This window comes from Acanthaster planci, linkage group LG12 (genome assembly GCF_054643075.1).
Source record: "Acanthaster planci isolate LZ-2023a linkage group LG12, COTS_SCS, whole genome shotgun sequence".
Lineage (NCBI taxonomy): Eukaryota > Metazoa > Echinodermata > Asteroidea > Valvatida > Acanthasteridae > Acanthaster > Acanthaster planci.
This window is the reverse complement of record NC_141788.1, coordinates 6017818-6040460: the sequence shown is the minus strand read 5'-3', so window position 1 is coordinate 6040460 and position 22643 is coordinate 6017818. Positions and strand designations below refer to the sequence as shown.

At 45.5% G+C, this 22643-nt stretch overlaps 2 protein-coding genes across 4 annotated transcripts in view; both read right to left on the bottom strand.

Moving 5' to 3' along the window:
• Positions 1-21: 21 nt before the first annotated feature.
• Positions 22-3783, bottom strand: LOC110984395 (uncharacterized). The gene is made up of 4 exons (XM_022244573.2): positions 3285-3783; positions 2588-2710; positions 1168-1926; positions 22-906 (listed from the first exon to the last, which is right to left on the bottom strand). The coding sequence occupies exons 1-4, from the start codon at positions 3321-3323 to the stop codon at positions 850-852; spliced, it is 978 nt and encodes a 325-aa protein (XP_022100265.2). The 5' UTR covers positions 3324-3783; the 3' UTR covers positions 22-849.
• Positions 3784-3989: 206 nt separating this feature from the next.
• The window catches only part of spef2 (sperm flagellar 2), a 29638-nt gene continuing 10984 nt past the window's right edge, over positions 3990-22643 (bottom strand). The window contains exons 16-44 of one of the 3 annotated variants that reach the window (XM_087144165.1): positions 22364-22417; positions 21779-21915; positions 21529-21632; positions 20332-20585; positions 19658-19793; positions 19150-19291; positions 18254-18409; positions 17701-17782; positions 17082-17240; positions 16860-16877; positions 15739-15893; positions 14716-14982; positions 14068-14205; positions 13256-13536; positions 12912-13098; positions 12269-12316; positions 12020-12046; positions 11004-11262; positions 10445-10531; positions 9916-10054; positions 9252-9351; positions 8561-8746; positions 8294-8344; positions 7821-8003; positions 7376-7531; positions 6923-7069; positions 6356-6487; positions 5839-6045; positions 3990-5298 (exon numbers count right to left, since the gene is read on the bottom strand). In XM_087144165.1, the coding sequence (XP_087000291.1) occupies positions 5218-5298; positions 5839-6045; positions 6356-6487; positions 6923-7069; positions 7376-7531; positions 7821-8003; positions 8294-8344; positions 8561-8746; positions 9252-9351; positions 9916-10054; positions 10445-10531; positions 11004-11262; positions 12020-12046; positions 12269-12316; positions 12912-13098; positions 13256-13536; positions 14068-14205; positions 14716-14982; positions 15739-15893; positions 16860-16877; positions 17082-17240; positions 17701-17782; positions 18254-18409; positions 19150-19291; positions 19658-19793; positions 20332-20585; positions 21529-21632; positions 21779-21915; positions 22364-22417 (4073 nt within the window). In that variant the 3' untranslated portion in view covers positions 3990-5217. The remainder of the gene's footprint in view (positions 5299-5838; positions 6046-6355; positions 6488-6922; positions 7070-7375; positions 7532-7820; positions 8004-8293; positions 8345-8560; positions 8747-9251; positions 9352-9915; positions 10055-10444; positions 10532-11003; positions 11263-12019; positions 12047-12268; positions 12317-12911; positions 13099-13255; positions 13537-14067; positions 14206-14715; positions 14983-15738; positions 15894-16859; positions 16878-17081; positions 17241-17700; positions 17783-18253; positions 18410-19149; positions 19292-19657; positions 19794-20331; positions 20586-21528; positions 21633-21778; positions 21916-22363; positions 22418-22643) is intronic. The other 2 variants (XM_022244548.2, XM_087144166.1) reach the window with 2 other exon arrangements.

The following is a 22643-nucleotide window of genomic DNA, read 5'->3' as shown; positions in this document are numbered from 1 at the left end:
AACGTAACCCAACACCATCGATTATTCCGACGACTGCGCTGTCAGTTTTATTATTTGCAATTCTAATTACCTGCTTATATTCCAAATTCAACAGTATTAAATCACAAGTAATTCTTCTAACGTCTTCTTAGAGCAAGTCACACAGTCACAGACACACTGGAAAGACATGATTTTAACAAAGTACCATTACATTTTTAGTGAGACTTAAGAAACGCTGTCATCAACACCAAAATGCTGGAAGTCTAGCAATTTTCCTAACAGTAAGGTTAAATACCCCTATAGTTCACAAAAGGGTATTCCCGAGAAATTCGCAATTAACCCCCAAAACCACTAAAAACCAAAAATGAAACACCGTTTTTAAGCTTGTTCTTCGTTTGGGTCGCTCTCGAGGTCGCACCTCCTGTCTGCTGAAGCCAGTAACACACAAACAATGAGAAATTTCGCGCGACGTACGTAAGCTTAGGGTATAAAGTGACCCACCAGATTTTACAGTACTTTTTCAGTTGACAAGATGTATCTCTAAAGGCTTCTTTTGAGCTCCTTGAAGGCTAAAGTTATTGTAGCTCTGGAATTAACCATGTTTATCCAACCCCAGCGTTATTCTTTTTCTGTAACCCTGTCAAACGATCGATTTTTCAGTAAATTCCATTCTGTTTCGCTTTTACCGGCAACTAAAGACTGGTATCGATAAAACGATACTGGTATCGATAAATCGATGTGAGGGACTGGGCTTTATTACGCCAATCGTGGGTAAGTGGACAGGCGGTGTAATTTTTGCACTCAGATTAATCGAATTGCGTTCTCGTCGTCACTTTAACGGTGGAAATCGAAACACTCAGTTTAGCGTTGTCAAGTGGAACGCTGATGGCCGATAGGTTCTGCATAAGGGAGACGTGGGCTTATTTTCTGTTGACAAAAACCAAAGGGAAAAATGTCAAAAGAGAAGTATTAGAAAGAAAACGTAAAAAAATTGTATCCGTTTTATGTGAATTTAGTGTACAATAACATTAGAAACGGCTGTAGATCTATATGACTTTGACACACTATGGTGTGCATAACTAGGAGTTCATAAGTCACTTTGATTGATTAATCGGTCGTTTTCATACCAAACAAGACGATGAGCGTCAGCCTTACGTCATATCGATGACGACACCAATTATTTCTCACCTGCACTATCTGCATTCTGTCCCCGATCTCCCTGGCCGTTCTCTCCTTGCAGGCCTTCTTAGGGAACGGTCTCATCTCCCTAAACTCCAAGCACTCCTGAAGGTGCTGGCGCAATCTCCTCTGATCGTACACCACCAGCTCCGGGTTCCCCTGGAAAGCCACCTCGGTAGCGTAGGCCAGGGCGAACACGCCGCAGTCGCTGGAGCCGCGCTGCCGGTGCATTCTCGGTAGGCGGACCTCCAGTGTGGACGATCCGCCGGCCGCTTCGCCGTCACCGTCACCATCAACGCCGCACAGATTGATGACCTGGTGGGTGAGCTGCCGCGTTAGGCCCATGTTCTTGCTGTCCATGACCTTGACCTTCTTGCCGAGCTTCCGGAGCGTCACCCAGTGGTTGCTGCCGTTCTGGATCACCTGAATGCCGTCTGAGACGATGGGTTTAAACTGCAGCACGTTGCCCAGCACGGGTTCCTGAAGGCCTTCTAACCCGGGGAACTGGCGGTGAAGAAGTTGCTGTGCCGCTACGATGTGGCTGTCCGTCAACCAGTCACCATCAGTCAGAATGGTTCGATCTCTACATCTTAGCCCGAGTTCTGGAACCCAGAAATCACTCTCTGCCTTAGATTGTGTTGTGGTGGCATCGGGAATGTTCGAGTCCAGTGAGGGCCTAGCCTTCTTTGGGGAAACCGAGTGGCTATCTTCGCTAGAAGTAGCTTTCCGTTTCAAGCCAGCGCTCTGGAATTGGTTCCAGGGACTTACCTGCAGGGATGACCAATAATCAATGGTTTAAAAGGATCCGTGCTAATACACTCACTTTTTGTGCATCGTTTGCTCTTTTTCAGTGTGTGAAACTATTTGAAATCCTTTGAAGTAAATATTTTCTTAGCCTTTTCAACAGTAAAACTAGCCAAGCTGAGTGAGGGCGCTGTTGCTTTGATTTGAATCGGGCCAGTTTGGAGCTTTTTCTTAATCAAAAATCCAAAGGTAGTACACCCAATTTTTTTAAATATTGTGTGCTTAATTAATGGCGACCCGTGGAATGTTTGCAGGCTTTCAGGTTTTTCGTTTGTTGTCAATAATTGTTTTTTTTTATTCCTTTTCTCCTTCCTAATTGCCAGTTGGGGCAAGCGATTTTTAATTTCGACAGGTGGTGTGCAAAGCCTAAGGGTAGTCAAAAAAGGTATTTATTACAACAAAATTGGATTTTTTTTCCGAGTTTCAGATTCATGTTTTTTTTCCATCTGTGACCGACCTTTATTGATGATATCATGATATGGAGGCATGACGCAACATTCCATCCTTCGACATTCTCTAATGTTTCCTGGTCATCCCCGTGAGCGTAAAATTATCCTGTGTTCAGACCACCCCTTTTTTAAAATTAAAAACAAATGAAAAACGGCGTGGTTTTTCCCCTTTTTACCCGTTCTCTGTTCAGAGAGAGCCCCCGGATTATGAGTTTGATTCGTTTGCTCTGTTCGTCGAAGCAGACGTCGACCGACTGCCGTGCTGGAGTTGACGGCTCTACTGTATCTCTCTCGTCTCGCTGGTTAGAAAAAAAATAGGGGCAGTTAAGCATGTTGAATTTCCGATACCATGCCAAGAGAAGAAGGCATCATATATAATTAACAAGGGACGAGTAAAGCAATGCAACTCCTACATTTATATACAGTTACTTATTAAAAAAAGGAAACAGATTCCTGCGGGTACATTTTGTGTCGATAACCCCACAAAAGACTGGCAATCCATTCTTTGAAGGGTAACTCTGCTTGTTCTTAGGGAAAGTCTTGTCGACATAGAATGATGAGAATGCGGACGTTTGTGCAGAAAAGGCTAAATTGTGACTTGATGCACATGTTCCGTTCAGATTAAGATTAATATCTTTTGGTAAGTATTTTGAACAAAAAATGAGTCATTAACGCGACTTCACTTTCCCCAAATGTATTTCCAATTACGTGATCTTTACAGTGCCATGTAGTGAAAAAAATATTAGGCTTTACTCCATTTTCCAGTCTCCCAGACAATTCCCCAAACACCATGACTTTAATATTTTCATCTTGCCGATTTTTATTATAAATGTTGCCACGAAATGTCTTTTTCCTGAAACATAAAAGTCTTACCGTTGCAACGCACGTCTCTGACAAGCCTACAGGAGCCATAGTTAGAAACTGGTTGACTTCTTCAAAGTCACAACAGTGACAGAGAAGCAGACACGTTTTGTTTGCCAAAATGGCGGCCCGGGTTTCCTTTAAATTTCCCTCCAAATCTACGCTGTAGTGAGAGATCTTTACCTCTAAACAATGGGCTTTGTCGGAGTCGCCAAATATTGCGCAACTCGGCTTTTCAATTCAACATTCCTTTCCGAGGTGGGGAGAAACCATTCAAGTATAGAGTTAAGTTGTTCTTTGCCAATGGACGTGGCGACTGTTTGCGGTCAGTTCTAGCAGACGTCGCTGATTTCATCAAATCGCTTCCCTCTTCAATCCTGTTCTCAAATACCTAAAGAGATACGATATTAGGCTCTTCTCTTTCGAGACACCACGAAAATGTTTTGCAATCAAACTGGGAACGCATGATGAAAGAGACCTCTTGAATCAAAAAATGTCAGACGCATGAGAGACATGGTTGCAATTTTCAAGCCAAATCGAGAACCTCTGTCCTTTTGATGGCCGTCCGGTAGAAACAAGGTTTTTCCTTGATCACACGCAAAGAAAAAGCCACATTTTGCAGGTGAAATCATGTCTTTTTAAACTTCCAAAGCTCCGACACTCAAAACAATAACTCTTTCCGGCCTCCGAACAAGAACAACGAAAGGACTGCTCAGGTCTTGTTAATTCTTAACATGCTGTGATTTTAATATCTCTGTTGTACAAACCAAACTAGGTAAACCAATGAATATAATTATACACGGAGTGCAACTATTACAAATACGGACGGATCATGAGAAGTTAACAGACATGTACATGTACATAAATTCTACGGCTATAACACCTCAAAGAGCCAACTTTTGGAAGATTACAAAATGACTGGACGGCTCGGCGCACTTACACAATTTTGTGACAATGAATCTGGAATGTACAGTTGAAATGTTTTGCTTTAAAAACTGGACGGAATTCGCATTTGTAAAATGGCATTGACGGTAAGGGCACATTTGAGTGGTATGTTATCTAAGCACAAAATAACAGCAAAAGAAGTTTACGTGGAACTATATGGTATGGATCTAGTATTAGCAATCATCTCGTGGGGAAAATCCTCCTAAAATTTAGCTTTTTGTGACTTAACAATTACTCTTGAAAATGCTCCTTAATCATAGCAGTTGAATAATGCCAACAACCCATATATTTTGATGTCCTATGGACGGAATACGTTCACATGCACTCATCACTCCATACAAAACTCAAGCATGATAATTTATGAATACGCAAACCACTACGGCATAGCATTCAGAGAAAGAAATGATATACATGTATAAGGGGCAGAAGAGGTTAGAGGATATCTAAACTGCAATGGAAATATGTTCTGAGGATGAGATATTTACATATTGATAAACCATAGTAACAGAATACATGTACATTAGAAGTTTGGAATTTCATTCCAGGGATGTAGGGGAGGTACTACAGAATAAAGGGGAGGGGTTACAGCATCAGGGGGAGGAGCTACATAGAGAAAAGGGTTTGGCCAAAGGGAAATAGACCCTTTCACTAACAACAGCCAAAATATCTAATGGGATATTTTGAAGAAACAACGGAACAAAGCCAGAAACCTGAGAGAAAATGATCGAAATTGTACCCCTGCACAGTTTCAATGGCCCTTCCTGCCAAGGCCATTTGTGTATATGCGTGCATAATTATAAAATTTATTAATGAGAAGGTCTATATGGGATTGCAAGGTAAAGCTGTGGTTATATTAGCAAAATGAAAAGTTGGTCGCTCGTGTGGGAGGTACTAAGGCACAAATAGGTTGGGTGTAGGGCATGACGGGGGAGTGGCTTGGACAAGGGGGCGGAGCTAAGGGACCGGGGCGGACCCAATACACGTTGGCTGCATAATTGACTCAGGACATAACGCTGGTTGCATCATTGTCCACCAGGATGGTGGTGGTGGTGGTTGCCGCGGCGAAGACTGGACGCAAATCCTGAGTGGAAAAAAAGAAAAGCCAACAGAAAACAGATTAGAAGACTGGCTGGCAGGGGAAAAACACTTGACCCTCTACCATAAAGCATTGTTAGATTTATTACACTTCCTGCTACGATACTGGCAGGTGTGGAATTACCATGCCGGTGGAACAAGCATTGCAGATAAGTTTTGGCAACTTATTTTCGGAAGAGCTCTGGAGATACAAGTTTTTAAAGTAGAAAAAAAAGTTGTGATGACCTTCCAAGTTTGGTTTCAAGCAAAAACAAAAGCCTTCATCTGGTTCTCCCCCACACTTGCATTACAAATGTCCTCCATTTATGAGTCAGCCTTTCATGAACTCTGCAGTTGAACTTTTCGACAACAACCTAAAATTCTGATTCTTTCAATCACTTATGAAGTTATGCTCCCAAGACGACTTCTGAGTAATCTGGCACCAAAACGAATGGCACTTGTTCGCTGAATTAACCTTTGCAGTGACTGGCTATTGTTTCGTCAGTTGTGGCCGTGCAATTCTATTGTAATGGGTCGACCGACTTACAGGTGTCTTGTAGCGATGGCACATGGCCAGGCAATCCTGTATGATGGGGTGATCCACCAGCGTGAAGAACGGCACCGGGCCCAGCTTGTTGTCGCCCAGCTCACGGTACACGCTGGCCAGCCGCTCCTGGGAGAAGGTGTCCTCAGGATCGGAGGTCACGCTGAAGCGGTGGCTGTCACCCAGGGTGGGGCGGCCGTGGTGTAACACCTATGAGGGGATAGGGGGTTGTTGAAGGATGAGGCAGGTTGTGGTTGGGTCTGAATGGTAACTTGGCCTGAAGTCTGAATAGCCTCTGTTCATGCATATGACATCATAAACGGCAGTGTCTAGATTTTACGACTATGGCGACAGGTGATGGGAGCCAGTGGCTAGCAGCTGTAGCCACTTCCCTTAGATGCACGCCTTACACTTGCAGTCACAGTCAGCCGATTCGAATAAAGGCTGCACTTGAGCGTGTTTCAACATGAGTATGCTAGCGCATGAGCGGTAGGAGTACAACCCTGGGTACTGTACTAACCTGTACTAAGGCCTTGAGTTCCACGGTAGCTTGCAAGGCACTGGGTGGTATGCCTTCCTCGGGTGGGCCTAGGCTAGGCTCCACTCTCTTGTCCTGAAGTCTGATCTCACTGCCTGTAATCACTTCCACCACCTGGATAGAGAAATTGTGAATGCTGACGGAACTGCCACTCAGATATCTCTTACAATTATGCCAGTCCAATGTCGTTAGATCCCATGCCCTGGAAATATCCCCCAGGTGGCGTATGGCCGTGTTTGAAATACTGACCCAATAAACAAAATGTATCATAAGTTACCAAAGCCACCTGTAAGTCAGGGCCTTCAAAAGAATCTTGCAAAAGCAGGTGCACCCCCTCATCGATTTTGAAGAGCCATGTTCATGGGGAGCATTCATGTTGCTGGTACCCAAACACAACGCATGCATTTTATAGTCGGAAGTGAACTAACAAAATGCAGTTCTCACCAAAGGAACCTATGCTGCTAGCAAAACTCCGTCCTCTTTTGGTTCCGCTGGGAGCAGATAACATGCTTGACTTTGATACCAGAGTCTAGCCAATTTGATACATACCTCCTTCATGACGTTCAGCTGATCCAGCTGCTTTTCCCGAGACTCGATGTCCTCCAGCTGGGGGCGGGGCATGTGCTTTGCGGAGGCGATGCTGAGGGCTCGGAACAAGCCGTTCATGGCGTCCTGGTCGACGCTGAAGTACAGGAGCTGGAGAGGGAGGGACAGTTTGGGTTAGTGGAGACTTGACATCGCTTTCTGCCTTACTCAAGACCTGGTTCCAAGGGGGCTCACAACAAGAGTTTAAAACTGATCTGAGAACACCCTGCCCATCGGCAATCCCGATCCAATTTGCTAGACTACGGAAGCTACAAGACCACAGAGGTTTCCTTCAATTAGAAAAGATACAATATTAAACCTTTCAGGATGAAAATTTCACAACGTGTAGGTGCGACCAAAGATTTCTTCCATCTCTCTGACTTTACGTCTAGGGGAAATATTTGGAGGCGACCTTACCATGTTCGTGTAGTCTACTACTGGAGGCTGCGAGGCCTGATCGGCAAAGATGTCGAAGAGAAACTTCTGGACGTGGGTGACACGGTCGAACGGCAGGGGCTTGCTGGGGTCATTGGGCTCTGGGGGTGAGGGGTCAGCCGTGTACCACAGTCGGACCTGTGGGTGGGAGGGGATGAGAAGAAGAGGGGAAAGGAAGGTTGTGTAGCGTTTTCAGTTGTCTTACACTGTCGGGTCTTGAGTTGGGGGAAACATCGGTGGGTACATTTCAGCAAGAAACTAAAGGTAACCTCGTGATGGATTGGCAAACTATGAAGCTCTGCCGGCTAACTGGGAGGGTGAGAGGAGGGAGTAAATAGGGCCGTTTCATACCAGGAGTGAAGGCAAACCTCACTGTGGCTCAGTGGTGTTGGCCCCAATCCGGATAATGTACGGAATGTATACACACCTGTTCAAACTGTTCACGGGTGACAATGCCCACGTTCAAGGTGTCGACAGCCTTGAAGCCTTGCAAGGTCTCCAGGAGCTGGGCCTGGGAGGGCTGAGGCCAGGGCTGGGCCACCTGCAGCATGAAGGTGCGCCAGTCCACGTACTCGCAGTCCGGGGACAAGATGGTGGACAGCTGCTCTAACTGAGGACAAACAGCAGGTCGGGTGCATAACATGCAGGTAATTTGCATTGTTATCAAAAAAAGTCCAGGTAAACCGTAGATACATTTCCCAGGAAAAGATATCTTCGCGGCGCCGGCCAAAGACAAAGGCGCACAGGCAGACTCTACCTTGCCAACCTTACTAACTTTCCATCTGGTTAAAATATCAGTGAGGTGTGTTTCAGAGTAGGATTATTAGACCAATTCAACGTTTAAACGTGCAAGTTTGTGATCAAAGGGCATGTAAAAATACAGGTAGACCTCTGACCTACCTGATGCAAGTTGAGACCCATCCAATTATCAGGCAGTGCTTCAGTGCCATGCTGCGACAAAAAAGACAAACAAAAATCACCTGCAGGATATTCAGAAAGAAGCACTGATGATAGCAAGTCGTATGCTATAATCTTTGCCAAGGCTCAAATGATGCAAGTTTCAATAAAAACTTGGGAATCTTGGAGATTTTTCCGAAGGGATATGGTGTGTCCCTATTTGAGATGAGCGCTGTTCATCAGGAAAAATGAAGTGACGTCAGGCTTTACCGTGAGAGCGGTCATATCTGACAGGGTGTCCACGAAGGCCTTGTTGGAGATGAAGCCGGAGGGCGCCGAGCTCATGAACTGGTGGTGCAGCAGTCTCATCTGGTCCACCGTGAAGGCGTCTGGCTGGGCGATCTCAGTGGGGGAGGGCCTTGGAGGGGGGCTGGGGGTGCGGAACACAGCCACCTCCTGTTGGGGGAAGAACGATTAAAGAGTTGAAAAAGCAGAATGCTACCGTCATGAACACAGTCAAAATACAGTTGGAAGGAGCAACTATTCTCTTGGGCCCCCTGTTTGTGACAGGAATTCTGGGGTATGAGGCTGAGGTAGCCATGATCTTGGTTATGAGGCATCACACCAGTGAATTTACGACAGTGACTCTCTACAACTTCCAAAGCTGTTTAAGAATACAAAAATTGTACTTCGCTTCAGTCTGAAAGAAGACAAGACGGCATGGCATTTCAAAAACCGGAATTAAAAACCTCGACCTGATTTTGAGGTGGCTGATTGCCAAGTCATCAGACCACAAGCCACTGATCACTGCACTTTGCTGAGTAGCTGCCGCGGCAAATAGCCATCTGACAGCTACTACAAGGTTTCTTTCGTCATGGCTTTTTTTTTTCACTTTCTAAAAACTGGTCGTAAAAACCAGGCTTACGTTAGGGATGCGCACAACGGCTTGGATTCTGCTCACCTTGTTGACGATGAAGTCATCCTGAAGGGAGACCAGCTCTGGTTGGATCTTCTCTTTCTTCTCAATCTTCTCGCCGAGCACTTCAGCCAGGGTGTCGATGCTTTACGAACAGAGAGAGCAACGTTTTGAACGATAAGTGACTCAATGCAATCTAGACAAGACAGCCAATCAAGGTTCAACCAAATGACTCGCTGAGTTCCCCCGTTTCTCGTAGTATTCCTCTCTGTCACATCTGACTGGCAGCTGTGATCAAGCCAATTGCAACCACATGTCCAGGACACTCACTACAATCAAGAAGCAGACAACCTACCTCCAAAAGAACAGACACCGCGTTTCAACTTTTTTTCAGTTTATAAAAGCAAGTCATGCACAAAGACATGGCTGATGAGTAAGTGGTGCTGCTCCCAAGCTAAAACAGCATATACCATTGTCTTCATGCGAAATAAAAATCACATCAAGGGACCATGCCGTCCATTATCTACGACCTTCCCTCTCTAAAATAGGGTCCTAGAGGACAGTCCAGCAAACCTTGTGTTCTAACCCATCACTCATCAAGGCGTCTCTGGTCATAGACAAGCTCCCAGCTAATTATTCATGTCTTGATCTCTTCCAAAAAGATTGTAACGGGTGCGCAAGGAACCTCAGGGCTCCACCCATCACTCACCTGGCCATCTCTTGTTGGAAGCGAGCACCCAGCCAGTCATCCATGTCCTTGTAGACCTCCTCCGCCTTGGCCTTCAGCTCCTGGAGGACAGCGATGGCGTGGATCTTGGTCAGCTCCATGCGCATCTTCAACCCAGCCTCTGCAAAGAATAATAATAGAAAAGGTGACAGGTGCAACCGTCCCCAGAGTGTCTCTACATATTGTCACTGGACTTAGTCCTCACTGACAGGCTAGGAAAGGGGCATCTGTGACAAGGTCCACTCTGCATTAAAGCAAGGCTCTTTAAGATTGAGATTGATCTTCTCGGTCTCAAAAAAGCGGCTGGAGAAACTGAAATTGTTGGCACTTTCACAGGTTTGGTGCGGTGCACTTATTTATCATTTCAAGTTCAAGTTTTCTAAAGTACAGCAGAGAATAAATACCTCTGTTGTAAAAATATGTTGTAAAACAAAAATCTGGGGGCGGGGAAGAGTTATTGAGACTGAAGGGGGGCAATGATGAATGGAAATGATGTCTATCTTGTACTGACCTTCATGGGAGATAGCGCCGAGGTATTCCTGCTTCATGCGATCCCTCAGCTCCTTCTTAGCCTTCTCTTCGGGAGTGTCTTCCGTTGCTAAGTAGTTCCCCAAAAGGGAGAGAAAAATTTCGATATCAGAAATCGAGAACAGATGGTCAACAGACCACCTTCGTAGAATGTTGAACATGGATCGGTGTGAGCTTACGCTTCACAATTAAAGTATTTTTATTTAAATGTTTAAATTGCATCCTAACCCCCCCCGGGTGTATGTGCTGGCTCTGAAGCAAGCGTCTGGTGTGTATGCAAAGAAAGTACATTCTAACAGGAATTGGCCACACAAGCTCAGCGTGACCCACGTCAAGCGAGCATGCACCATTGCACATGAGCACTCTTTTCGCATGAAAGGGACGTCGCTGCTGCATCAAGAGATACTGTCTCTTGTTCCTATGGTGACCAGACGGTCACGAGCTCATTTTGGGATATGATGATATAGTCTGTACGCTACTAAAGGTTGAATGACATTTGCCAAGTTTTGTTTGCAGGGTTTTCTGCCCTTGAAGCTTCTCACCAGGAGGCGGCGTGGGTGGAGGGGTAGGAGTGGCTGTCTTCTTGCCCTTCTTGGGCGACTTCTTGCCCACGGGTGACTTCTTGCCGCTGGGCGACTTCTTGCCGCCGGCTGGGGACCGTTTGCCTGAGGGTGACTTGCTCTTGCTGCGTTTCTTGCCGGGCTTCTTGGCCGCCCCTTTCTCTTTCTCCTTGTCCTTCTCAGCCTCACGGAGCTTCTCGGCCTCGTCTTCAGCGTCGCGGGCCGCCAGCTCGGCTGCAGTCTGATTGGTGAGAAGTTTCAGAACAATTTGCATCAGTTCTTTGGATGTGACTGCAGACGGGGGGGGTGGCAACTTTCCAAACCTTGGCTTGACTTTGTCTTCAGCTCAAGAACTGTTCCTAACGAGGGCTAAAGAGGCTTGACCTTTGCAATGAAAATTCTCCAAAGTTTGGTCCTGTAGTAGCTGGTCTCTCGAGGGTCATGGCCTATAATGTCCGAAGTTCAAAGCCTTGAATGCTGAGCCCTGGTTTGGAAAACCCCGTAAATCATTACACTTGAAGAATTGTGCTCAAAACACAAGTAAAGTCACAGCAAAACTGAACAACCAGGAGCTGTTGGTGAGCACGTGCACCAACAAATCCCCCTGCAGAATGTTCCAAGGAACCCCTGCTGAATCCAGCAGTGTTCTACCGTCATACAGTCCAAAGCTTTCCAATCCAAGACTGACATGTTAAGTCAGCTGACAAGATCTGACAATATCCATTATACAAGACACAAATCTTCAATTCAATTCAGTGCATCTCAGATAAACACAACTTTTCCCTTGATTCGTGTTGGATTAAGTGGGTCTAAAATGAACAAAAGCAAGTCGAGAGAACCAAAATATGATATATCTGCAAAAACAGTTTAGCTAAAAGGTTAGAAATGATGCATGTTCACCCATAGTTAGGTTTGTGCAACTTGAAACTGTAAAGAAAAAGCTCAAACATGGGGTGCATGGAACCAGTGAAGTAAGTGGTACTCAGCTACCTACTTACCATACATGCTTTGGAATACCCTTCCGACTGACTCAGCAAAAATGGGGAAAAATTCGGTTTAGTTATTGTCGAGAGTTAGAAACTTTCTACATCATACAGTTAATACGTGAAACTGAACCTCAAAGTTTTCAGGTTTACAATGCATTAAGTACCACAACTTGGCAGTATATTTACTTCTGATTAAAATCCGATTAAATTGACTAAATCTTCTGCTAAATGAAATGAGTTAGGAAAACAAAGATTACTTACAATCTCTGTGATTTTCATCATTCCAAACTGGAAGGCGTCAAAGATTAACTGCAAGTAAGAAGATATTACATGTACTAGTAAGTATAAACCTAGCCATCAAAGGTATAAATGCATCAAACAAGACAAAACCATGGGCTTGCAACTAGGCATTCAGAAAAAAAAAGGATATTACAATTTCCAGAAGTCTGTGAAGTGTTTTCTATTTGTAAAACCACCAATGACAGGAACAAAATGACGATATCAAATAATATAAAAAGTTGAATTCCTGGAAGGAAAATTCATCCCCGAAATAGGAAGAAAACCCACTGGAGCACTTGAACTTTATTGAATCAATCACTTTAAACCAACAAGAATGAATCTGTCATTCATTTCAAGTCATCTCGACTTAATTATGTTTCTACATTTCACTATCACGAAGTAACAGTAATCAAAACTTTATTTTACTGGTTTCCAACAAGTACGTGGCTGATTCTAGAGGCCAAATAGGTGTCGTGGGCAAGAGCCTTCGGTAGCTAGCAGCATTTTGTCACTATTGTTTGTGCAGAAGAAAGAAATGGAGCCTCCACGACTAGATTTTCAAGACAAATAGGTCGCACTGCAACTTTGGAAGGGGGGTTTCCTGATCACTCTAGCCTGGACCCACCTTCTCGTCAGGGTCTGTGGGAGGCTGGGGGCTCTCCTGGGCCTCATCCTGGCTGGCCACGGGGGCTGGCTTCTCCTTTTCCTTCTTGCCCGCTCGACTCTTGCTTCCCTTCTCTGCTTTACCGGCCGGTGTCTGGCTAGGGAAGAAGCCTTCGGTGGAGGTTGGACGACGGGGGACTAGAGGAATCCTGTGAACAGGGCAGATGAGGAAGAACACTTTTTTTATGAGGGAAAGGAAACCACCTTTGGACTTAAAGGCAGAGGGCCCATTTGCAGCTATCTGCACACAGCTATTCAACATTAGTGAATGGGCTAAACCAAAGTACCGAGCAAATGACAACTCACTTTGGTTTCTCCTCCTCCAGCTCTTCCTTGGCCTCCTCCGGGGGCGGCTCCTTCCCCTTCTTGCCCTTGGCGGAGGGGGTGGTGGGTGTGACAGCCCGGGTGACTGACTCGCTGGCCGGGGCGCTGACGGGGGCAGAGCTGGGCCTCTCGGCCACCGTGGAGAGGTCGATGAGGGGGATGCGCACAAAGCCCGCATCAAACTCCTCGGGGATCTTGCCCTCCATGCCTTGGTAGTAGTCCTTGAGGAGGCGGAGGGTGTCTTGGTAACGGTCAACCTCCCCCTGCGGAGAAAGATTTCAACAATATAGAAGACGTGAAGAATACAATACTAGACGCATTACTGACTTTTATACAGCATCTCAACCTCGAGATTCTGTTGTGGTAAGAGCAGCTCAATGTCGTTTCAATTTTGCACCCTTGTGTTCGGCATTTCTTCACACATGGTGTACAAGATTTTGTCCACAGTCTCTTGAAAATTGAAGTTTAAAATGCCAACAGATTTCAGGATGGAGCGATGTAATACTAAATGCATGTGCACATCAGAATTCTAGATAAAATGAAATCTGCTTCAAGTTCTGGATGAAGCACCTTTGTCTCACCCTGCAAGGTTATGATGTGGCCTACAAATTCTTATGCTTTCTGTTGAATGCTCCATTCGGGGGCTCTCAAGTCTCTTTTCAATGACTGCGTTCAAATCAATTGGTTTCAGCTGGCAGTGTCGCAAGCCCCTGGCCAGCATGGCTTTCATGACACTAGTGGCTATTTCTGGCCACAGCAGAGAAAATTTGGACGCGGTCCACCCCCCCTCTTACCTGCATGAGGGTCAGGTAGTGGTTGGTCAGGAGCCCCAGCCGGTCTTCCAGCCATCCCTCCTCCATGACTGAGGTGCGCTCCTTCTCCGCATCCTCCTTGCGGTTGTCCGACATCTCCCACAGCTGCTCCTTCAGATCCTACAGGTTCAGGGGGAAAAAGTGGCATACAGAAGTGATGATCCAGCTTGGCCTTTGACCTTTGAAGCAACATGGACTGCAGTCTTCCTGTTTTCTAGTTCCTGCTCGTAGGACAATGAAGCGCACTTTACTGGACTAGTGATGAAACTTAGATTTTTTTCCGAAGACCGCCACCAGATCATTCTTAGGCCAGTTTCACAATCCGATTCATAAGTGTGACGTCACTTCAGTTTAAACCACGCCCACTGCACACGTGCACTGTTCATAGGGTTACACGCTTTGATCGCCGTTTACATGGAACCATGGAACCAGAAAGTAATGCACAACTTCAGCGATTGTCCAATGAGAGCCTGCAAATTGTAGCGCGTCCGCCATTGTGACGAAGTCACTTACGAACCGGATAAACCACTGGAGGCAGTCAATGTTCAGATAACATTCCACATTGTTGTTTTAGTAAGCATTTTTTCTTTTTCAATCAGAGCAGACGGGGGTCTATACTGGGTGACCTACCTGGACCCTCTGATGAAGCTCTGACTTGGTTTCGTCGTCATCTCTCATGTCCTCTGCGATCTCGTTGTACTCCTGCTGCCAGGCGGCCAAGAACTCCTGCTTGCTGTCGGGCCGGCGCAGGTACTCCTCGAAGTCCCGCCGCACCTTGTAGAAGTAGTGGTAGATGTTCTCCCGCTCGTCCCGGATGTTGTGGAACACGTGCTTGGAGCTGGCCACGTAGGTGGCCTCGGTGTTCTCCCAGTGGGGGGCAAGCACCAGGGCAAGTGCCTGTTGGGGAGAATGGAAGAGAAGCTGCAGCACTGCTGTGAAAACCTGACTAACGAGGAGGAATTCTTGAAATATGCTTTTCGCATTGGATTTTATTTTTCTTGAACACTGCTCATTCACTTCCGAGAATTGCAGAAGAAAACAGACCCTCACTCCTACTTCTGGTCTGGTAAACAATGTTTTGTATTCCCAAATTGTGAAGTTGCTCGTTAGGTATCAAATTATGATATATGTATCTCTGTTTAATAAACTGTCTGATTTTTGCAACGTACATCTGTTCAGTGCTAGGAATCAAGCTCTGATATGTGTTGTGATAAGCCACTGTGCTTTTAAATACAATCTTGCCTCAATAACGGTTTAAACTGCTCATATTATTTTACCTTACGTAAGGGTTCAGGAAAATGTGCCCAGTCTTCTGAACCCTGTATGGGTGGGAGAAGCCCAGTGGATACGGTGAGCTCAGGTCCTTGTGTATTGAGCTTACTGCTTTGTGTGATTTTACCTCATCAATGGGTTCGTCCACATATACCCAGTCTTCTGAACCCAGTATGGGTGGGAGTAGCACGGTGGATACTTTCGCTTTGGGTTTGGGTAGCACTATACTGAGACCTGTTGGTGTGATATCTTACCTCATCAATGGGTTCGTCCACATATACCCAGTCTTCTGAACCCAGTATGGGTGGGAGTAGCACGGTGGATACTTGGGCTTTGGGTTTGGGTAGCACTATATTGAGACCTGTTGGTGTGATATCTTACCTCATCGATAGGTTCGTCCACGTACACCCAGTCTTCTGAGCCCGGTTGGGGTGGGGGCGGCCCAGTGGGTACTGGGGGTTCGGGTTCCGGCTCTGGCTCGGGGGTTGGCTCCCTCTTGGGTGACTTTCGTCCAGATTTACCACGCTTGGGGGAACCTAACCAAAGGAAACCCAAGAGGCGACATTCTGGCATGTAAGGCTGCGGTGACGAAGATATCACAATTTGGGGGAAGTACTCTTAGATATATCAGTAGCACAGCACACAGTGAAACTGTTAAATGATGACCATGCAAGGATTGTAAGTTTGTGAGCTTTGTATGTTGGAAAATTAGGAAATGGGCAACACGGAAGGGGAAATATGGCTGATCTGAGGAATCATCATGAAGACATCTCTGAGGAGTAGTTAGGATTTGGTTCCGGCTGAACCGTGGGCTTTCATGGAAATCCTCTTTCTCACTCAAAACACAGTGTGTCACGGGGGAGTCAGGTTGGCATAGTGGTTCTTTCCTCGCCTTCCACCTCTGCGGTCCAGGTTTGATTCCCGGCTCGGTCCACATGTGGATTGGGTTTTCAGTCCCTACCTGATTCCGTGGGTTTTACCCAGAATATTCCTCTGGGGTTTTCCTCCCACCTCTGAAACTGTAACAGCTTCTCATTGTCTCCTCTCTACAGGTTCCTTCAGGCTTGCGAGCAACAGAGCCTAGGGCACTTTTGAGGAATCCTTGGTGTCATTACCAGATTAATAAATAATAATAATAACCCAGATTTTTTTCTCAGATGCATAAACAAAAGATACACAGAATACTTCGTCTGTGGGCCTTGGTCTCTCCAATATATTAGACTGAACGGTTTTACCAAGGTACTGGGTACTTATTGCAATCAAGTATTTGAAAGATAATTTATTCCGCCTAAGTGTCAGGTGGATGAGCAGAATCTCCTAACCGTTGGCGTTAGAGCTCGTAGCACAGTCTAGAGTTGAGTGATAAACATGCACACTTCACGCTGTAGTGCTGATGTTAGGACATGCAATGGGGGGGGGGTTAAACCGATACCAGTGATAATAATCATTTGGGTTAGCAATAAACAAACAAACACCCCAACAAACAAAACAAACAAACAAACCTGACTTGCCCCTCTTGCCTACATACACAATGGGAAAGTGTAATGTGAAAATCATTAATCAATTTGCATCAACGGAATCTAATGATTTACATATGATTTTTTTTTAGTATATCAATTTAATTAATGCCAAATAAACAATAATACTACTTCTTGTTTGGTCTCTCTTTTACTTCTTTACTTCAAATTCAAATGGTCATCGGATGGATTTTCGGCAGATCTTACCTTTGCCACTGGATGGGGATCTCTTGGCACTTCCTGATCGGGAGCCTTCTCTCTTCTTCTCCCGGTCTCGTTTGCCACTCTTTGGGGACTTCTCCCGTTTGGGGGAGTTACCTCGTTTGGGAGAGCCGCCCTTGGCTGACCCACTACGCTTTGCCGAACCTGGGGAAAGAATGAGACAAGAATAATGCTTGATACGCCCGAGGTCGTTTTGGGGGAAATGATGCTGTCTTGCTGGAGGAGCATAGCTGGCAAGTATACATTTTGATGCAGCTACAATGGAGAATATACCTCGTTTGAGCAAAAAAACAACTAACTGAGTAAATTCTATCTGAGTGTGCAAACTGTACAGAGCCCTCAACAGTTGAATCATGGAGAAAAAGAAAGTATTGTAAGGTAATCACTTTCTAAATCATCGCACAAAAATTTTACTGATGGGACCAACAAAACGCAAGATTTGGCCTCACACAAGGCAATGTGATGATTCTAAAGCTGAAAACGGGGTTTCAAACTAAGTATGCGGGTCTCAACTCGGGAGATGTGATGAGTGGAACTAAAGCCTGCATGAAGCCAAAGTTGGAGGTTTTTTAAGCCCAAAAATCTGGAACTGCCAGATGTTCACCTGCTCGAGAGCCTTTCGGGGATCCCGGTGCCACCGCAGGGGTGGATTCTTTTCCTGCCTCAGACAGGGCACCATCGCTGGGCTGCAAGGAAACACAACATGAAAGGCATTGAGTACTATGGTAAACTACGGGTGATTCACAAAAGCGTGCCTCCAAGAGTTTGTCACACATTGGCCAATCACAGTGCACGAAATCTGTGAACCCAGTGCCTGTCTGGAAATGGTTGAAAGATTTTGTGCGTGGTGATTGGCAAACTCTTGGAGGCACACTATTGTGAATTGCCCACATTGTCAGCCGACAATGTTATCCTCTCGTGTGGGTTAGCCACTGTCTGAGCAAGGTCAACCCAAAAACTAGTTCATCAAAATGGATTTCAAGTGACCTTTGGGCATTTTCTTACAGAAAAGACGTTAAGTTGTGAACGGAAAATACAGCCTTCAGGGGCTGAATGCAACAGAAATAGCCATGAATATGCATGAATTCTGAAATGCTACATGACTGAGTTGAAAGTGAGAGTGCATCGTTATGCTGGTCACGAGTCTGCCACCCTACCTGAGTGTCCCCTTGCTGCGTCGCCAGTGAGTCCATGCCTTCAGTGGGCTGGGTGGTCGTTGGCACCTCAGATGTGGCCCCCGCTGTGCTGCCCTCGGTGGCGGCCTTGAGGAGATCTTCCTCTTGCTTTTCCGCTTCTTCTTTGGCTTTTTCGATCTGAAACCCCGAAAAGATAAAGATGACTGTAGACTGCCCGTCGATTCAATCGAGATCTGCTGTTGAGACTTGAGTCAAACAATTCACTTCAACCTGGTTGGAATGTGGGTATGAATACCATCAGTCCGTTTTGGACTCTAAGGGGCACAAGCAGAACATTCTGTCTGCAAACAGGTAATTGTGTGAAGTATTCGGTGAGCTTAGGACACTCTAAATAACCTCTCCAGGCCCAATACTTGGTAGAGGTGGGTCATTCCATGAGGTTGGGGCACAATTTGTGACGGTGTTCATTGTTACATGGGTTCCGTAAAACTGAACAGCTATTTCCCTGCACGTGGATTCCAAATTTAAAGTTGAATACAGAGATGTGAGTTATTTTTACAGTGTAAATGACCTACTCTACAGGTCATGACAGGTGGTACTAGTTACCCATGTAACAAGGACACTGTCACAAATTGTGCCCCAACCTCGTGGAATGACCCAGGTCTTATTGATGCTACTCTGTTCAGGGGATTCCCCCATTTCTTGGGCTTCTTAACGAATGTTCAAAGAACACAGTTTGCTTCATTGTCTGATTCTATTTGACACTTCTTCTTTCAAGGGCTTGTGGCCAAGCATTCAAGTTTCTTCACGGGATGACGCATCGCCTCTCAAGAACCACATTTTCTGTATTCACTTTCTCAGCCCTTGGATACCATTCAGGACGAAGAACATATGCTGAGGTACACTTGTCCACCTACCTTCTCTCTCATCTCTATCATGATCTCCTCCACCCTGGTGTAGGCCTCCTGCTGCTCGGAGGCCACGTCCACCTTGCGCAGGATGCCGAAGCCACTGAACCACTTGTCCAGTTTCTTCCAGGCGTCTTGGAAACCAGTCAGCCTAGAGCACAGAATCAATATTAAAACACACACTCACGTACTCAGAGAAACTACAGATAGTAAACTGCAGGGTTGTGTTCAAGTGTGTATGGCAGAGCAATCCAATCCCATGTCCACAAACAGTAGGAGTACAACCCTTGGGTGAGCAAGAGTATATACTCAAGGAGACAGGGGAGTACACTCTCGCATCAGGTGGGGATTTCAAGATGATGGAAAGGTAACCGTTGACCATTCCTGTGATGCAATTGAATGGAAATGTGCACGCAATCATTTGTGGGTGTCGAGACTAGCATGCAGGAGTGTGGCCACGGAGTACCCAGGACAAGCTGTGTGACTGGATCTGACCTGACCTGACCCAATGACTGACCTGTGTTGGATCTGCTCCTGGTCGTGCGCTGCATCCTTGACGGCCGACACCTTCTCTTGCTTGCCTACCCCGGTGCAGCTGCCCTCAGGAGGTGGCTTGAACTCCTGCTGGTATTGTTCCCTGGACTGACTGGCATCTGAACAAGAAAGCGGAAATTGCTGATTGAGAAATCTTCAAAAGATCTCAGGTTTTGTCAAGAGATCTTAAGTTTGCTTTGATATTCATGTATAAAACTGTACAAGTCAAAATGTCATTTGATATCCATCATCTGTAATTAGTAAGTTCATTTTTCACATAAACTGGCCAAGCAACACCATACTATTTCTGTGAGACTGGTCCAGGGTTACGTTAATTAGACTTTAACCCTTCCAGACTGTGTAAGCCCTGCACGGGGATTTGCTTTTTCCTGCTAGAGAGTTGAGCATTGCTGTATTACTTTTCGTATTTCTGCTCGTTCCATTTGTTTTCTGATTGTGGTGACAGAAATTATTTTTACGGGGCAACTTGCCCATTAGGAATTCTTTACGATTAGGAATTCTTTACGATGAGGGAAGTGGTTCAAGATCTTTTCAGCTCTTAAGATGAGTGCACTTTGAAAAACTACTCCTTAGAAATGAGAGATTTAAAAGTTGTTTTCTTTGAGGGTATCAAAGAGAAGAGATAAGACAACTTACAAGTGCGTCCAGCTGCTCTTTTGAGCACCAGCTCGTCAGGCGACTCAAACAGCAGCACCAGGTCGATGCCGCTGACCGGTGGGGGAGGCTCCTTGGGCGGGTTGGGGTCTGGAGCCAGCCGACTCTGCCTCAGCTTGCTGCGGGAGGGCTTGGCATTAGCATCATAGCCACTCAGCGCCTTCTCCAGGAGCTTTGCCTGAGCCAAGGTGGCTGGGAAGCCATCCATGATCCAGCCATGCTCCTCAGGGGTTCGCCTGGGGGGGGGTGGAAGGGAATATTGGCATGATTGGTTGGTCTGTGTGATTGATCCCCGAGCAGTTGGCCAATGACTTCCTTCACCTTCAATATCACATTTTTTGTGGAAAGACAGAATTTTAGTAACCAACAGCACAGTACAATCAACATATTCTGCAGATCAACCAATCTCTTACGACAAGAATTCTTGAAGGACAAAAAAACTTCCAATAGAGATTGATTTCATGCATCTCGACGAGGCTAACATCCAACTTTGCTCAAGGTCTTTTTTATGCGATTATAAAGATGAACAAAGAAATTGACTGGAGCGGGACTTGAACCTGTCACCTCTGGAATACCGTACCGGTGCTCTACCAACTGAGCTATCTAGTCCTATGTTGGTGGCTCTTCCCATTTGTCAGTATATCTTTGTTCGGGGGTGCTAGTCAGAAGCCATTAAACCTGAAACACCATGTAACCAGGGATCACACCCCAATTACACGATACAACCTGGGAAGTGGTGAACAGGGATCACTCAGAGATCTTTCAAGTCAAGTTCTTTTTTCAATAATTATGATGTAAAAAGCACCAATTTCACACGATTATTATCAAATGCACAGTAAAATAAAGACATCAAACAACAATGTGGTTGAGCTCAAGGCATGCAATGGCCCCACGGCAGGTAGGTGCCAAACAACCCACATCACAGCCAGAAACTGTAATTGTTGACTTTTTATGGAATAAATTCATCAAGAGTCCATTTCCGCCAAGTTTTTGGAAACCTTTATTTTTATGAACCGTGATTAGATATCACATATGCTCAGCTGATTTTCTCCACAAGTTGTTAGTATGTAATACCTATTCGCTTCTGAAGATTCAAATTCTTTATTGTAAGAACTTTCTGACTATCCATACAGGCACACAAGTTTGATTTTCATGCAGTCCGAGATAAACCTAACTTACTTGACGGCCTCAACCATGATGTCAATCAGGAGCTCATCTTTGACCGGTTGGCCTTTACGCAGGAACTTGGAGGCCAACTTGCCTAGCTTAGCTCGAGCTGTGGGCTGTCGAGGAACAAGAGAATGACCCCAGCTGTTAATCCCTGAGCAGAAACCTACAAACCCACTGAAACACAGAGTTACAAACTTGTTGGGGGATGGACGAAGAGCACCTACAAATCCCTACTTTGTGAAGTAATCAAATTGCCTACCTCCGGTTTGGGCGGGCCCTTCTTCTTTGTTGGACTGGGTGGCTTCTTGACTGTCTTGACCTCGCTGCTTGGTGCCTCTGGGGGCTTATCGGTTGCTTCTCCTCCCTCCTTAGCAGTGTCCGGCTTGTCGTCTTCCACTTTTAAGGAAAAATGTAACAGCATTGTAACACACCTACTTGCATACTTTTCCATACATCCCATCTTGACTATTTTGCCTTTGAGAAGACGTAGTAAGGATCGTGTCGTCAGGCTTTTCATAGCTTGCCAAGTCATATATTTCAGATAATGAATATACTTGAAATGCTTTGTCTTGGGATTTTCCCATGAAACCAAATGCTATTCCTCTGCTTCTACTTCTGAAATAAAATTCTCCATTCACCTCAAAATTCAAATAATTCCAAATCAAAGCAAACAGCCCCCTGTACAGATGGTTTAGAGCATTAACACCTCTTGTAAAGAATAAGGATCTGATGTATCATGTAAGCAGTGACAAAAGACAAAGAAACAGACTAAAGATGTGTCATTTATCTCTGGGCAATGAATGAGTAGTCCTAAGAGTGCAAGCTCTGAAGACGAGATACCAACCTTTCTCCTTGCTGTCTCTAGCCTCAGGGATGGATGCCACCGTGTTGACAGTAGCTGGTACGACATGGACAGCAAACGAATTGAGAACATTTATTAATGTGCAAAATATGCAATGGAAATCACCCACATGCTCTTCCTGCCAAACAGTGCATTTGATTGATTACTTCCCTGCGTTTACTCAAGGTGTTGTCACAGGTTGAACAGGGCAATAAATGGTAGCGGTTTAGACAGGCAATCTGTGGTAATACATGAACGATCTCAAGTTGCTCTGGCCTCAAAT

Bases quoted from the DNA above. Each gene is read 5' to 3' on its own strand.
- LOC110984395 (XM_022244573.2), bottom strand. From the start codon at position 3,323: ATGGCTCCTGTAGGCTTGTCAGAGACGTGCGTTGCAACG. The intron at 2,711-3,284 runs GTAAGACTTTTA...TTTTCTAACCAG, and splicing joins CAGAGACGTGCGTTGCAACG to CGAGACGAGAGAGATACAGT. The intron at 907-1,167 runs GTGAGAAATAAT...TTTTGTCAACAG, and splicing joins ACAGAATGCAGATAGTGCAG to AAAATAAGCCCACGTCTCCC.